General features: G+C 42.7%; 1 protein-coding gene across 3 annotated transcripts in view; it reads left to right on the top strand.

The window, feature by feature from the left end:
- The window catches only part of LOC132883759 (kelch-like protein 29), a 493,942-nt gene that overhangs the window by 322,530 nt on the left and 155,680 nt on the right, over positions 1-15,732 (top strand). For all 3 annotated transcript variants that reach the window (XM_060917753.1, XM_060917752.1, XM_060917751.1), the window contains one exon: positions 10,200-10,691. In XM_060917753.1, coding sequence (XP_060773736.1) covers positions 10,200-10,691 — 492 coding nt within the window. The remainder of the gene's footprint in view (positions 1-10,199; positions 10,692-15,732) is intronic.

Here is a 15,732-nt window from a genome sequence, read left to right as displayed (position 1 = left end):
TTATAGTTTTAACACAAAGTCTATTTTGCTGACGTTATAAACTGTTTATTGATGGAAACTTGAATGCAGAACTATTCATGACAACTACAGTCCGAAAGTTAGCAAGTTAACTGTAGTCCTCAGCCATAAAAGCATGACTGTACAGTAGTGCTTGAAAGTTTGTGAACCCTTTGGAATTTTCTATATTTCTGCATAAATATGGCCTAAAACATCATCAGATTTTCACACAAGTCCTAAAAGTAGATAAAGAGAACCCAGTTAAACAAATGAGACAAAAATATTATACTTGGTCATTTATTTATTGAGGAAAATGATCCAATATTACATATCGGTGAGTGGCAAAAGTATGTGAACCTCTAGGATTAGCAGTTAATTTGAAGGTGAAATTAGAGTCAGGTGTTTTCAGTCAGTGGGATGACAATCAGGTGTGAGTGGGCACCCTGTTTTATTTAAAGAACAGGGATCCATCAAAGTCTGATCTTCACAACACACATTTATGGAAGTGTATCATGGCATGAACAAAGGAGATTTCTGAGGACCTCAGAAAAAGTGTTGTTGATGCTCATCAAGCTGGAAAAGGTTACAAAACCATCTCTAAAGAGTTTGGACTCCACCAATCCACAGTCAGACAGATTGTGTACAAATGGAGGAAATTCAAGACCATTGTTACCCTCCCCAGGAGTGGTCGACCAACAAAGATCACTCCAAGAGCAAGGTGTGTAATAGTCGGCAAGGTCACAAAGGACCCCAGGGTAACTTCTAAGCAACTGAAGGCCTCTCTCATATTGGCTAATGTTAATGTTCATGAGTCCACCATCAGGAGAACACTGAACAACAATGGTGTGCATGGCAGGGCTGCAAGGAGAAAGCCACTGCTCTCCAAAAAGAACATTGCTGCTCGTCTGCAGTTTGCTAAAGATCGCGTGGACAAGCCAGAAGACTACTGGAAAAAAGTTTTGTGGACAGATGAGACCAAAATAAAACTTTTTGGTTTAAATGAGAAGCGTTATGTTTGGAGAAAAGGAAAACACTGCATTCCAGCATAAGAACCTTATCCCATCTGTGAAACGTGGTGGTGGTAGTATCATGGTTTGGGCCTGTTTTGCTGCATCTGGGCCAGGATGGCTTGCCATCATTGATGGAACAATGAATTCTGAATTATACCAGCAAATTCTAAAGGAACATGTCAGGACATCTGTCCATGAACTGAATCTCAAGAGAAGGTGGGTCATGCAGCAAGACAACGACTCTAAGCACACAAGCCGTTCTACCAAATGGTTAAAGAAGAATAAAGTTAATGTTTTGGAATGGCCAAGTCAAAGTCCTAACCTTAATCCAATTGAAATGTTGTGGAAGGACCTGAAGCGAGCAGTTCACGTGAGAAAACCCACCAACATCCCAGAGTTGAAGCTGTTCTGTACGGACGAATGGGCTAAAATTCCTCCAAGCCGGTGTGCAGGACTGATCAACAGTTACCGGAAACGTTTAGTTGCAGTTATTGCTGCACAAGGGGGTCACACCAGATACTGAAAGCAAAGGTTCACATACTTTTGCCACTCACAGATATGTAATATTGGATCATTTTCCTCAATAAATAAATTACCAAGTATAATATTTTTGTCTCTTTATCTACTTTTAGGACTTGTGTGAAAATCTGATGATGTTTTAGGTCATATTTATGCAGAAATATAGAAACCTCTAAAGGGTTCACAAACCTTCAAGCACCCCTGTAAGTGTCCAGAGCGTTTTTCAAGTGTGACTTTCGACTGTCCGTATGGGGCCATCCTCCACAGGAGCAATGTGACAGGAGACTCCAGCCAGACGTAGGGCATCAGGATGGATCAAGCAGGTCCGAGGAGCAGAAGAGGTCAGCATCTCGGTCTCAGGATCGACATGTAACTCGGAGGGACAGACAGAGTGGGGAGGGAGAGAGAGAAAACACAGGTTGTTAGGTATGCCCAAATGTCACCTGATGAGTAAGAACAGTATACATTTTGCGCTGCGCACAAGCAGGGACTCCGGCAAAACTAACTATGACAGCATAACTAAAAGGGGAGAGCGAGAAGGTAACACAGACGTGAGGGAGCCCCGGGATATAAAGCAGCAGTCACTACACTGTCAACAAACCTGAGCGAACGAGTGAGTGAGGGGCCGACAGCATCCCCCTTGCAATGCCTTGCGCAAACGGGGAAAGTCCACCACGTGATGCATGGCGTAGTATCTTGAATTGGGTCATGGTGAAGCAGGAAAAAATAGCAGAGAATTTACAGCCACATGGCCCTAAATTCATTAATTGTTCTGTTTTTAAAAAACTAATAAAATTGGAAGCCTGTGATTCGTATTCAGTAGCTTTCGGTCCACTAAACAAAAATAACTGGGTGTCAGGGAAGGTTTTTTTTATGATTTACGCTTGAAGGCTCTGAAAGGCAGGCTACCTTTAATATCTTTGATAAAGGGAAGTAGTAGGAGATCTAACTTGTACATTTCAGTTAAAAAAAAAAAAAAAACAACAAACCTCCCAGTACAACTGAAAGTTTTATCATGGTGCAGTTTGGGAACAAGGCATCCTGTGCTTTCTGTGATGATAAACTTTAAGATTTTACTGAATAATGCAGATAACATGTTCACACAGGCTGCAGAAGATCATCTGTTCCCATTACTCACCCTCTCTCTCTCTCTCTCTCTCTCTCTCTCTCTCGCATCCACTCTACAGTGTAACAAGGGCCAGTGTCATGAATAATGTTTTTAAATCTTCCTCTTTCCCCTCCTGGTATAAAGTACCCCATAGGCCTTCTGTGCTATTTTCGTTCCTTTTCCAGAGGAGGCAGGGCGCAGGTCCAACATGGCTGCATATTCATGAGATTATTTGAGCCTGTTGTGGATGAGCTTTCTCATGAGCGGTTTCTCTGGTTTCGGTCCACAGACCTGTAGCACCTGTGGTACCCAGGACAAATGGACTACATCAGCTCATATTATACACAGGATATATAATATATATATCTGAGAGTATGAAGGAAGCCTTCTGACACGCTATATAATTCATACATAGAGCTGAGATTCAGCGATGCATGAATTAATTAGTGAATTCATTAGTTAATACAGTTCTCTGGGGAAGAGTCAGCCTCAGTCCTCCAGATATAAATGTGGTGTAGTTGGGAAAATGCTGATGTAAGATAAAAGCATTGTTCTTTAAGGCCAGATTTATGAAATGATTTATGATGTGAACAGTGTGTTATGACTCATTTTTATCTCCACACGTACATACCTGCAAACTGACAAATACACACACACACACACGTCGTCATAGACGGTCAAACTGTCGACACCTCAGAATTAAAACATTTCACTCAACTTTTGTTTTTCTACAGAAAAATGAGTTAACATTATCAACACATTATTCAATGGCAAATTCAAATCCTGACAGTGCCACAGCCATCCGTGGCCAGAAATCCAAGAGACTAAAATTGGCTGTGCTGTTTGGGTGGGAGCGGTGGCGTACCGTCTCTCCCCATCAACCACAGCAATGCTAGCCAGTCATGGGTGTCTGTGAGCTTACGCATGTGGGGGGGAAAAAAAATTCCTTTAAGTGTATGCCCATTATGTTGCCCTGTGACGCAGCGCAAGCGGCAGTTTTAATGAGCTGCTTCACAATCACTCTATACTTTTCAGGTCCACAATAATCCAAAAATCAAACCTCAGATTTTTGTTTCTCTGCTGACAAAAATTACCTTTTGAGATGGAAATTAACTGCGCAGAATTTCACAGCTACAGGTCATATACTGGGCGTGTTACTTATGGTGAGAACACAGCATAAGGCCCGGTCCCACAATACCAATAACTATAACTACAACTATAACAATAACTATAAATAAATCGGTCCCTTGCCGTTGATGGTCACATCAGACCAATAACGATACCTATAGCCCAGGCCTGGGTTTATCCGTATCGCTGAGATTGCTTCTGGAGCCATTTTTCCAGGCCTGGACCTGATCCAATAAAACATCTGACCAATCAGGTAATTGTTTACATGTGGTGATGTCTGAGCATGTGCTGTTTTTCACCGGATATCTTTGTACATCCTTGCTGCATCATGAAGTCACAGAATACGGATTAACGGAAAATAAAAAAAAAATACGAATTTTATTCACGGATGTGACTTTCCATGAAATATCAGTAGTAAATTAATAAAGTAAGCATATAAAAGCAGGTAAAATATTTTAATTATGAACTTCGGCAAGCCAAACATTGAATTGTTTTAGACTTCTTAATTTTTTATCCATGATGCATCATCCGGATGAAATCGGTAACCAATCTGTAATATACTGAAACGTCCGTGACCAATCCGTAAATTATTAGCCTCCATGATGCATCCGTATTAAAATCCGTAACCACGCCGTATTTTGTATCCTTTTTTATTATATTTCCGTAATCCGTAGTCCGTGACCTATCCGTATTTTGTCAACCACTGGAATGTGTGCATGGGTTGTTTTGAAGTCCAAGCTGTACAGTATGACCCGGAATAACGTGGAAAAAACTTCCATGACTATTCCTAAGTTCCATGCATTTATTTTCCCTGAGAGGTAGGACCAACCGATATTATAGTCAGGATTATAGTTGTGGTGTGACCACTCCAGACTGGAACTAAACTCAGGCAGAGGTAGTCATAGTTGTAGTTATAGGTAGAGTTATAGTTATCAGTGTTGTGAGACCAGGCCCATACAGTGCATTTCTAAAATAGGTTTTTCGGAGAGGACACTTTTTGACGGACTCACATTTCAACCACATGTGAAGCTCTGCTGCAAATGTGTCTTGCATCTGTTCCAACTCATGTTTTTTATTTATTTATTTATTTTTTTACTGTGCAACAGCAGTGTATTCTGCTTCAAAAGAGACAAATACTTTCTAAAAAATATATAATTTATAACCTCATCATATGGTGAGTGTTTTCCAGAGAGGACGCTTTTGACGGACAAAGTTATAGTGTCAGAGGCACTTAGTTTGCAAAAAATGTAACTTCCACTTTAGTGTCTTTCTACTGTGAATGAAATCCCAGAGTTAAACCTAGTTAGTGCAAAAAAAAAAAAAAATGCAATTCTGAATTGAACCAGTAAAATCGAAGTGTAATATTTAAAGTAGAATTAAATTAAATGACCACAAGGTCAAAACTGATCCTGCATTTGACTCTTACAAGCATATTTATAAGAAGTTATAAGGGACATTACTGCTGTAGATAGGGCTGGTGTGTCTCTCTCTGTAATATAAGGTATAAGAAACTCCAGCATATTTATACTGGACCAAGTTGCAGGAGTTAGTTGGTGTTATTCAAAAAGACAACCATGATTGTGAAACAGCCCTAAAAAGATGCATCTGGCTGGCTTCATGTGAGGAAGCATGAAATAGGCTTCACCCTCCCTGGTTGGTAGCTGTCGTATGATCAGCAAGAGCTGACTGGTGGGTGGGAATAGGCTCTTTGCAGCTAGAGGTCATGTTCTTGGATACCGCTTAGCAACACGAAAGTGGAGAACAACCGTTCAGGTAAACAAAACCCTCGACAAGAGCAAGTACAAAAGTTTCAGCAGTTTATAGTGCCTAATCTCTTTCCTTTTCTAGAAGAATTGTCAACGTAGTTTGCTAAGTTTACTTTAGGCTCATTTTTACAGGAAAAAAAATATATTTTATCGTGCCGGCATTGACTTTCAACAGACGGCATTTGGATCTTCAAGGCCAAACAACATGGCGACTTTGCAAAGTATATACACTAGTGCTGTCAAGCGATTAAAATATTTAATCGCGATTAATGTCGCGACTGTCATAGTTAACTTGCGATTAATCGCAATTTAATCGCACATTTTTGTCACATGAAAAACCATTGTAATTCTCTTATCAGCATAAAAAAGTGAATGGGCTTGCTTTGTACCAATGTTTTGTTTTGTTTTTTTTAGTGCTGTCAAGCGATTAAAATATTTAATCGCGATTAATGTTGCGACTGTCATAGTTAACTCGCGATTAATCGCAATTTAATCGCACATTTTTGTCACATGAAAAAACATTGTAATTCTCTTATCAGCATAAAAAAGTGAATGGGCTTGCTTTGTGCCAATGTTTTTTTTATTGCAAAGCATAACACGTCTTGACACAGCCACTGCAAAGTGAAACCTAAGCCGAGCACCGGGGCTAGCAAAAGAACCATGAGTGAAGTGAGACAGGTTACACAGTGACGGTAGGCTTGACATGCTTGATTATAATATAAAGTACACTATTATATTAACTTTAAGTTGTTCGTTGATAAATATTGCATTGAATCTGATCTTTACTGTTTCAGCTCACGTAACACATTTTGTACTTTTACACTTTCTGCCTGTTGATGCGTCGCGCTGTCCAATCAGAGGCGGCCAAATTTGCATATTACAGAAAGGATTTCTGGGATAGCATTGAGTTTACAGTTCAGAGGGATCTGGCTTCTTTAGACGCTGTCTTCTTAAAACTGAATAAATATTTAAAAAGAGCCAAATGAGCCAGTCTTTTGAACGGCTCTTTTCAAAGAACGGATCACAAAGATGCGGATCCCATCAAAGAGCCATAAATCCCATCTCTACTAGCGCGCCCTGCCCGCGCTGGTTCTTTGGGGGAGGAGGGCAAAGGATTCTGGCTGTGTGGGGCGTGGCATTACAGTCTAGCTGCTATGCAAAGTCTCTGTTCCAAGTTCCTGGCAGTTTCAAAAGCTTATGAAAAACCTACATCATGTCACAGAGCGTTAATCTCGCGATAAAAAAAATATCGCCGTTAAAATTGAGTCAAGTTAACGCGTTAATAACGCGACATTTTTGACAGCACTAGTTTTTTTTTTTATTGCAGAGCATAACACGTCTTGTCACAGCCACTGACATCCATAACTTCCATATTAGATGAGAAAAGCAAGGGATGAAAAATAAAGTGCATATCACTGTGAAAATAAAAAAAATGTTTTATTTTATTCTTCATTAGTTTCTTTTGAAGAGAAGTATTTGCCATAAAAAGAAAAAAACAGATAACAAAAATAAAAACATTCATCATAAGTTCAAAAACGTTCATCATAGCATGGCACTGTATTATCTAATTCTCACTGCTTATAACTCTACACCTACCCAGTGGAGATGAGCTGGGAAACTGAAGACTGAAGGAACAGGATTGAAAAGTATTTTTCCAGTCTCGCCCGTGAAAGGTAATCCCATGTGATCTCGTTTGGACGGTAAACCTGTTGGTACAGTTAAACGCAGCACATGAATGAGGCATCTTTATTCTCGGCTACTGTCTAGATGCTATACCAGAGACGGGTGAAGAATCTCCACTTTGCCCCATCCAATATGGTGGCGAGGATGTTTATATGTCTATGCCTTTCTCCATCACTCACACGTACTCTTATTGAAGCAGCGTGCGACAAGCCTCAACAGGAACTACGGGTGACTCGCAGGGCCAAATTAGAATTTGCGTTAACGGCACTAATTTTTTTTAATCGCGATAAATTGAGATCGCATTAACGCGTTATTATCGCGTTAACTTTGACAGCACTAATATACACCAAAAAAACCTTGTAAAAGCACTTATTTTAATTCTAATAGCTCAAAGCAGCTCCATAATAAGTTTTCAAGGTATATAGTTGTTGTTTTTTTAAGGTTCGGCTACATCTTGAAGATATAAATGAACAATTTACCGTGATGATAACACATACTTATTACATTGCGTCAATGCCTCATTGATTATTTTATGTGCTATGCTTTTGTCCACCCTGAGGCCAGATATCCTTCTGGTCTCAGACAGCACCAAGAACATCATTATCATAGAGCTGACTGTGCCATGGGAGGACCGCCTGGGGGAGGCCCATGAAAGGAAGACGACCAAATATGAACATCTGGTGGTAGACTGTCGAGAGCAGGGCTGGAAGGCGAGGTGTATGCCCATTGAAGTAGGCTGCAGAGGATTTGTGGGCTACTCACTCCACAAAGCACTCAGTGTACTGGGCATCACAGGAGGAGCAAGGAGCAGAGCCATCAAGAACATCGCCGAAGCGGCTGAGAAAGCCTCGAGATGGCTCTGGATAAAGAGAGAGGGTCCATGAGGACAAGTGAATGCCACCTGAACACATACCGTGTCCTGATCAACCGTGGTGGGGTCGCCTGGGTGAGGGTGTCTGATGTTGAAACACCCAAGGAACCCAGGTTACATCACTGATGATGTGTTCAGGTGCACCAGTAGGTGTATTTAAGAACTGTTTGTTTTGTTTTTATTCACTTTTTCGACACCAAGAATCACGTTGCTATGGCAACGGGATAGTTTCCTAGCATCTGTGTCAGGTCTGCGTACGTGTTATCTCGCCGAGTGAGATTTAAACTTCATAAAAGTGAAGTCTGTTGATTCGCGGATTTTGTTGCCAGTAAAAATCACACGGTTACAGAAAATTTCTGATGAGATTTTTAGAATTAGAAGCCTTTATTTGTCACAGATACACACACAGTTGATAAGGGGGAAAGAGCTGAGAGGGGGATGGAAGCCGAGCTTCATGTTATCATTGCAGTAAATTGTTTGTTTATATTTTCAAGACGTAGCCAAACCTTACAAAAACAACTACATACCTTGAAAACTTTTATTATGGAGCTGCTTTGACCTGTTATACCGACTAGTGGCCTAGTGGTAGCGTGTCCGCCTCTCGATTGGGAGATCGTGAGTTCTATTCATGGTTGGGTCATACCAAAGCCCATCATAAAAATGGTACCTACTGCCATCTGGCAAGGCACGCTGCAATACAGATGTGCATGGGGAGTTAAACTCTCGTGGTTACCAGAGGACTAGCCCCCCACTGTAACCCTAGCTATGTAATAGGTGAGATTCATATGCGCCACATACAGGTTGGGCCTGGTTAGTACTTGAGTGAGAGACTGCCTAGGAATACCAGGTACTGTAAGGCGTGGGAAGGACTTTGACTTTTTTTGACCTGTTATAATTAAAATAAGTGCTTTTACAAGGTTTTTTTTTTCTTGTGTGTGTGTGTACATGCCTTGCAAAGTCGCCATGTTGTTTGGCCGCGAAGATCCAAATGCCATCCGTTGAAAGTCGATGCCGTCACGATAAAATAATTTTTTCCTGTAAAAATGAGCTGAAAGTAAACTTAGAAAACTACGTTGACAATTCTTCTAGAAAAGGAAAGAAATTATAAAATGCTGAACATTTTGTGCTTGACCTGGTCGAGGGTTTTGTTTACCTGAATGCTTGCTCTCCACTTTCTTGTTGCTAAGCGATATCCAAGCACATAGCTGCAAAGAGCCTATTGGCCATAACTAAATTCTCATCTCATCTCATTATCTCTAGCTGCTTTATCCTGTTCTACAGGGTCGCAGGCAAGCTGGAGCCTATCCCAGCTGACTACGGGCGAAAGGCGGGGTACACCCTGGACAAGTCGCCAGGTCATCACAGGGCTGACACATAGACACGGACAACCATTCACACCCACATTCACACCTACGGTCAATTTAGAGCCACCAGTTAACCTAACCTGCATGTCTTTGGACTGTGGGGGAAACCGGAGCACCCGGAGGAAACCCACGCGGACACGGGGAGAACATGCAAACTCCGCACAGAAAGGCCCTCGCCGGCCACGGGGCTCGAACCCAGACCTTCTTGCTGTGAGGCGACAGCGCTAACCACTACACCACCGTGCCGCCCCATAACTAAATTAAGAGAGAAAAAAAATTAAAAGGTTTTTCACTAAAATGTATCATAAATATGACATTGACATTGCATTGTTTTTGGCCATTGTATATACTGTACATTTGTTTACTTTGTCTTAACATCCAAGATTCCCCTCTGGCAAAAATAATACTTGAACCAAATAATGCACAATAGACTGTAGCACGTCTGTTACTAGTGCTACCACTACTACTAAATAATAAAATAATATTACTAATACTACTGCTACTATTACAATACTATGCCTACTACAGCTATTCTATTATAGTAGAACTATAAATAACAAACAAATGAACAAATAGATAAATTCTACATCAAAGATTAATTAAAATATACAGTAGCATGATTCAGATAGCTGAGCATAATCATTAAAATTTAAAACAGTGGCTTTTAAACCTGAAATGAGATGGTTGTGGAAAAGCATGATATGTAACCTGTAAGTACCCTTCTCCCATGGAACTTATTTCTTCCTTCATCAGGGCCTCCATGGGTGCCTCCGGTGGTTGCAGTGAGTCAGCCGAGTCTCTTAGCTCACTCGTATGCCCTGCCTCAGCCTCCTGCCTACAGCCAGGGAGCTTCTGTCCAGTCGCCTGTCATTGGCGTAACACCTGCCATCCAGACCCCAGTTCCTCCTCACCACCCGCTCATGAGTGCGCACTTCCAAGTTCCTCCACACTCGTCCCAGCCACCCGGCAGCCTGGTGCTCAGCCTGCAGAACCAGTCACCTTACAGCACCAACCAGCCGCCCATCACCGCCTCGCCCATGCCATCCGGAGGACACAGCATAGTGGGCAACGGGCACCTGACTCACCCACTCATGCAGCTGCCTGCTCTACCTTCCTCTGCACTGCCACTGACCAACGGGCAGCCTTCACCCGCATCAGCCAATCAGGAGGGCCCGAATGGGCTGCAGATGCTACGTACGGTGGGCATGGGGAAGTACGAGTTCACAGATCCTGGGCATCCTAAAGGTAAGAGAGCAGAGTCAATGTAAGTGAAAAAATGACTTAGATTGGCCTTTTGAAGAAGAAAAAGAATTGCCCTGGGTTGTCATATATTATCTCTTCCAGGAAATTACATTTGATGTTGGCAGTGAAAGATGCCACAATGCTGCTGGGAGGTTGTTAAAATAAAGCCCAGGACCAGCTGAATCAAAGCACTTCCAAGGTTGTGGATTTCAGTAATAACATATGCCACTTGAACGTGTTACTTTCCTTGAAAACTTCTTGCCTTCTGGGAACTACGTACTGTGGAGACTTAACTTGTTTTGTGGTAATAAATTGTTGTTTGCACGAGATAACCTTGGACTAGGCCATGTTAGCCTGAAACAGATGTTCAGTATTCCCTGAGCATTTTGTGTATTTAATGAACCTTTTAATCTAGGTTTGGATTGGCTTTTAAACTCGATAGATTTTTTTATTAGCTTTATAAAACGCAAGCAATATACTTACCACACTGATCTAGGTTTGTCTTTTTAAGCTACAAAAATTAGAGATAGTTTTGAAGTCCACGTCGTCATGCATAGCTCATTGAAAAGGCATGGAAGCGCTTTATTTCCAGGACTTTTACTGTTTGTTTCATGATTTGTTGCATTTAACTGTTTATCATTAATTTTCCAAATACCACACTGCCATCATGCCATAATACCACATCTAAAATAATAACTGAATCTTTTTTTTTAATTTCATTTTACTTCACACTTCAACCATCAGTGATGGTTATGATGACTTTTTTGTAATGAGAAGTAAAATATATCATTTCCTGGGAACATGATAGAGCACAGTTCATCAACTGCAGGACCACAGTCAAACTGAGCACTCGAAAAATGCTGTAACGGAGATGTTGGGGGGGGGACTGTAGTTAAGTGACACTAGCTTTTTAAAGGAGAACTGAAGTCATTTTTAAACTTGCTTTATTTCTTAATTAACAATGACGTTTTCGGTTTTAGTAACCTTATATCGCGACTTGTATTGGCATCCATCCATCCATCCATCCATTATCTGTAGCCGCTTATCCTGTTCTACAGGGTCGCAGGCAAGCTGGAGCCTATCCCAGCTGACTACGGGCGAAAGGCGGGGTACACCCTGGACAAGTCGCCAGGTCATCACAGGGCTGACACATAGACACAGACAACCATTCACACTCGCATTCACACCTACGCTCAATTTAGAGTCACCAGTTAACCTAACCTGCATGTCTTTGGACTGTGGGGGAAACCAGAGCACCCAGAGGAAACCCACACGGACAGAACATGCAAACTCCACACAGAAAGGCCCTCGCCAGCCGCTGGGCTCGAACCCAGGGCCTTCTTGCTGTGAGGCGACAGCGCTAACCACTACACCACCGTGCCGCCCTCGTATTGACAATTAATTGCAATTAAATATTGTACTTATCGGCCTGTTCGTTTTTTTATCCGTGTTGAATTTAGTTCGTTTGGTCCACGGCAGGCATCACTTAGCCACGTGATCTTCACGAGACTTGTGCGAGACTTCGAAACGTGAAGTGTCAGCCAGGCGTCAGTGCCGCCATTTTGAAAACTGTTTTCCAAACTAAATATCGCACAAAAATGAGTTTAAATGACGATTACTGCCTACTTTTTTAAAACTTTCCTGATTGCTATCAAAACAAACAAAACTTCCAGCTTGATTACATCAGCATTCGAAAGAGGGCGCGCGCGTCTTTTGACAACGTTGGCAGATGTCGGTCACTTTGATTTCCGCTGTACGTTTTACTTCCATCCTGCGATGTCTCGCACAGGTCTCAACGAATCTTGTTTATGGCCATCCATCCATCATCTGTAGCCGCTTATCCTGTTCTACAGGGTCGCAGGCAAGCTGGAGCCTATCCCAGCTGACTATGGGTGAGAGGCGGGGCACACCCTGGACAAGTCGCCAGATTATCGCAGGGCTGACACATAGACACAGACAACCATTCACACTCGCATTCACACCTACGGTCAATTTAGAGCCACCAATTAACCTAACCTGCATGTCTTTGGGGGAAACCAGAGCACCCGGAGGAAACCCACGCATACAGGGAGAACATGCAAACTCCGCACAGGAAGGCTCTTGCTGGCCGCTGGGCTCGAACCCGGACCTTCTTGCTGTGAAGTGACAGTGCTAACCACTACACCACCGTGCCGCCCCGTTTAAGGCCATTGCTTTGACATATGGACTGATATATTACATAGCGTATTTCAAACACTCATAACTTGCTCTAGCAGTGACAAAATAGCGATCAAAAATGCATTCCTGTATTTAATAAAATGAGACAAATAGAATTTTGATAATAAAAAATTGCCTTCAGTTCCCCTTTAAGCATGAACGAGTTCAGCTTCTGTCGCAGATCCTCTCTTGCAGCCATCTGGTAATCTCTAATGCAAACACTGCATTTATATAAATTATTTACTTGAGGGCAGCTCATCAAGAAGAGTTTTCTGAGGCTTTCATCGATTTTGAACTTTTTGGTTACTCTGTCTGGTTGTGATTAATGAACTGACAGGAAAAACAGGATGTCGAAAGGTGATTAGACAGAGAAGCATGCATTTATTCAAGAAGAAGAAGCCAAGAATCCTTTTTAGTTATCACACGTACACTCAAGCACTGTGAAATTTATCCTCTGCATTTAACCCATCTGAAGGAGTGAACACACACATGCACACACACATACCCAGAGCAGCAGGCAGCTATGCTACAGCATCCAGGGAGCAGTTGTGGGTTAGGTGCCTCGCTTAAGGGCCACCTTAAGCCCAACCTCAGCCCAAGGCCACCCCATGTTAACCTAAGTGCATGTCTTTGGACTGTGGGGGAAACCGGAGCACCCGGAGGAAACCCACACGGACAGACACGGGGAGAACATGCAAACTCCGCACAGAAAGGCCCTCGCCGGCCTCAAACCCAGAACCTTCTTGCTGTGAGGTGACAGTGCTAACTACTACATGACCATACCGCCTTATTTTGTCCATTATTTTGCACTGGTGTGTGTTGCAGAATGGACCTCCGTTTCATTTTTTTTCACGTTCATTCAAACCCAAGTTTCACATTATATGGTTTTTCAAATGTATTGATGGAATGATGTATGATTACAATTAATGACCTTTAGTTTAAACAAATGGAAGTCCAAATGAATTAAAGGAACAGTCCACCGTACTTCCATAATGAAATATGCTCTTATCTGAATTGAGACGAGCTGCTCCGTACCTCTCCGAGCTTTGCGCGACCTCCCAGTCAGTCAGACGCAGTCAGACACACTGTCACTCCTGTTAGCAATGTAGCTAGGCTCAGTATGGCCAATGGTATTTTTTGGGGCTGTAGTTAGATGCGACCAAACTCTTCCACGTTTTTCCTGTTTACATAGGTTTATATGACCAGTGATATGAAACAAGTTCAGTTACACAAATTGAAATGTAGCGATTTTTATGCTATGGAAAGTCCACACTATAATGACAGGCGTACTAACACCTTCTGCGCGCTTCGGCAGCGCATTGATATCTGAGCTCCGTATCAATGCGCTGCCGAAGCGCGCAGAAGGTATTAGTACGCCTGTCATTATAGTGCGGACTTTCCATAGCATAGGAAATCGCTACGTTTCAATTTGTGTAACTGAACTTGTTTCATATCACTGGTCATATAAACCTATGTAAACAGGAAAAACGTGGAAGAGTTTGGTTGCATCTAACTACAGCCCCAAAAAATACCATTGGCCATGCTGAGCCTAGCTACATTGCTAACAGGAGTGACAGCGCGTCTGACTGCGTCTGACTGACTGGGAGGTCGCGCAAAGCTCGGAGAGGTACGGAGCAGCTCGTCTCAATTCAGATAAGAGCATATTTCATTATGGAAGTACGGTGGACTGTTCCTTTAAATAAAGCAAAACTGTCAAAGTGCTTATTCTGACTTGACATGAACGGATTTATTTTTCACAAAATCACACCACGTTATTTAAGATTGATTTCTGGTTCCTCGGTTCTTTTGTTCTATCTGGGCATCACAGGTGACAGACTTTCATGCGTGTGTATGTATTGACCAGCTGTCTGTCGGGACGAGCAGGTTTGAAAGGAGTTGCTATGGTGAGGGGCTCAGTGGGATGATGGTTTGTTTGTGCGCAGTGGGGATCTGCAGGATATTTGCTTGCGCTTGTGTTGAGGGCTATAAACACAAGCCGAACAGGAACAGCAGTAAAGCTGACCTGCCCACCTTGAACTCTCGCACACTGTACTCTCTAACTCTCGTAACCACTACACCACCATGCCAAAGCAAATGTCAGTGTAGTCAAAGCAAATGTCTTCTGGTCAGAGTCCCTAGCTTTAGTCAAATGTGGTAATGAGAGGCACTGTGGGCAGCCATGGCCTGAAGGTTCGAGAAGCAGCCTTGGGCCCAAAGAGTCACCGGTTCAATTCCTGGGACCGGCAGGAAAAACGTGAGGGGAGCTGAGTGAATAAGTAGCACTTTATCTTCCTTCTGTATCAAGGCACCTGCTGCCCACTGCTCTGGGTATGTGTGTGTGTTCACTGCTTCAGATGGGTTAAATGCACTGTGCTTGAGCGTGCATATTACAAACCACACTGCAGTTTCAAATCATTGTCTTATTCACAGCCAAGAACTAATCACTAAATCTAATTATTGTCACCATTCAGTCATGTGGGCGGCACGGTGGTGTAGTGGTTAGCGCTGTCGACTCACAGCAAGAAGGTCCGGGTTCGAGCCCCGTGGCCGGCGAGGGCCTTTCTGTGTGGAGTTTGCATGTTCTCCCTGTGTCCGCGTGGGTTTGCTCCGGTTTCCCTCACAGTCCAAAGACATGCAGGTTAGGTTAACTGGTGACTCAAATTGACCGTAGGTGTGAATGTGAGTGTGAATGGTTGTCTGTGTCTACAGTATGTGTCAGCCCTGTGATGACCTGGCGACTTGTCCAGGGTGTACCCCGCCTTTCGCCCGTAGTCAGCTGGGATAGGCTCCAGCTTGCCTGCGACCCTGTAGAACAGGATAAAGCGGCTACAGATAATGAGATGAGATT

Source organism: Neoarius graeffei, chromosome 3 (genome assembly GCF_027579695.1).
Source record: "Neoarius graeffei isolate fNeoGra1 chromosome 3, fNeoGra1.pri, whole genome shotgun sequence".
Classification (NCBI taxonomy): domain Eukaryota; kingdom Metazoa; phylum Chordata; class Actinopteri; order Siluriformes; family Ariidae; genus Neoarius; species Neoarius graeffei.
Note: the sequence above shows the minus strand (reverse complement) of the source record. Positions and strands in the feature narration are given on the sequence as shown.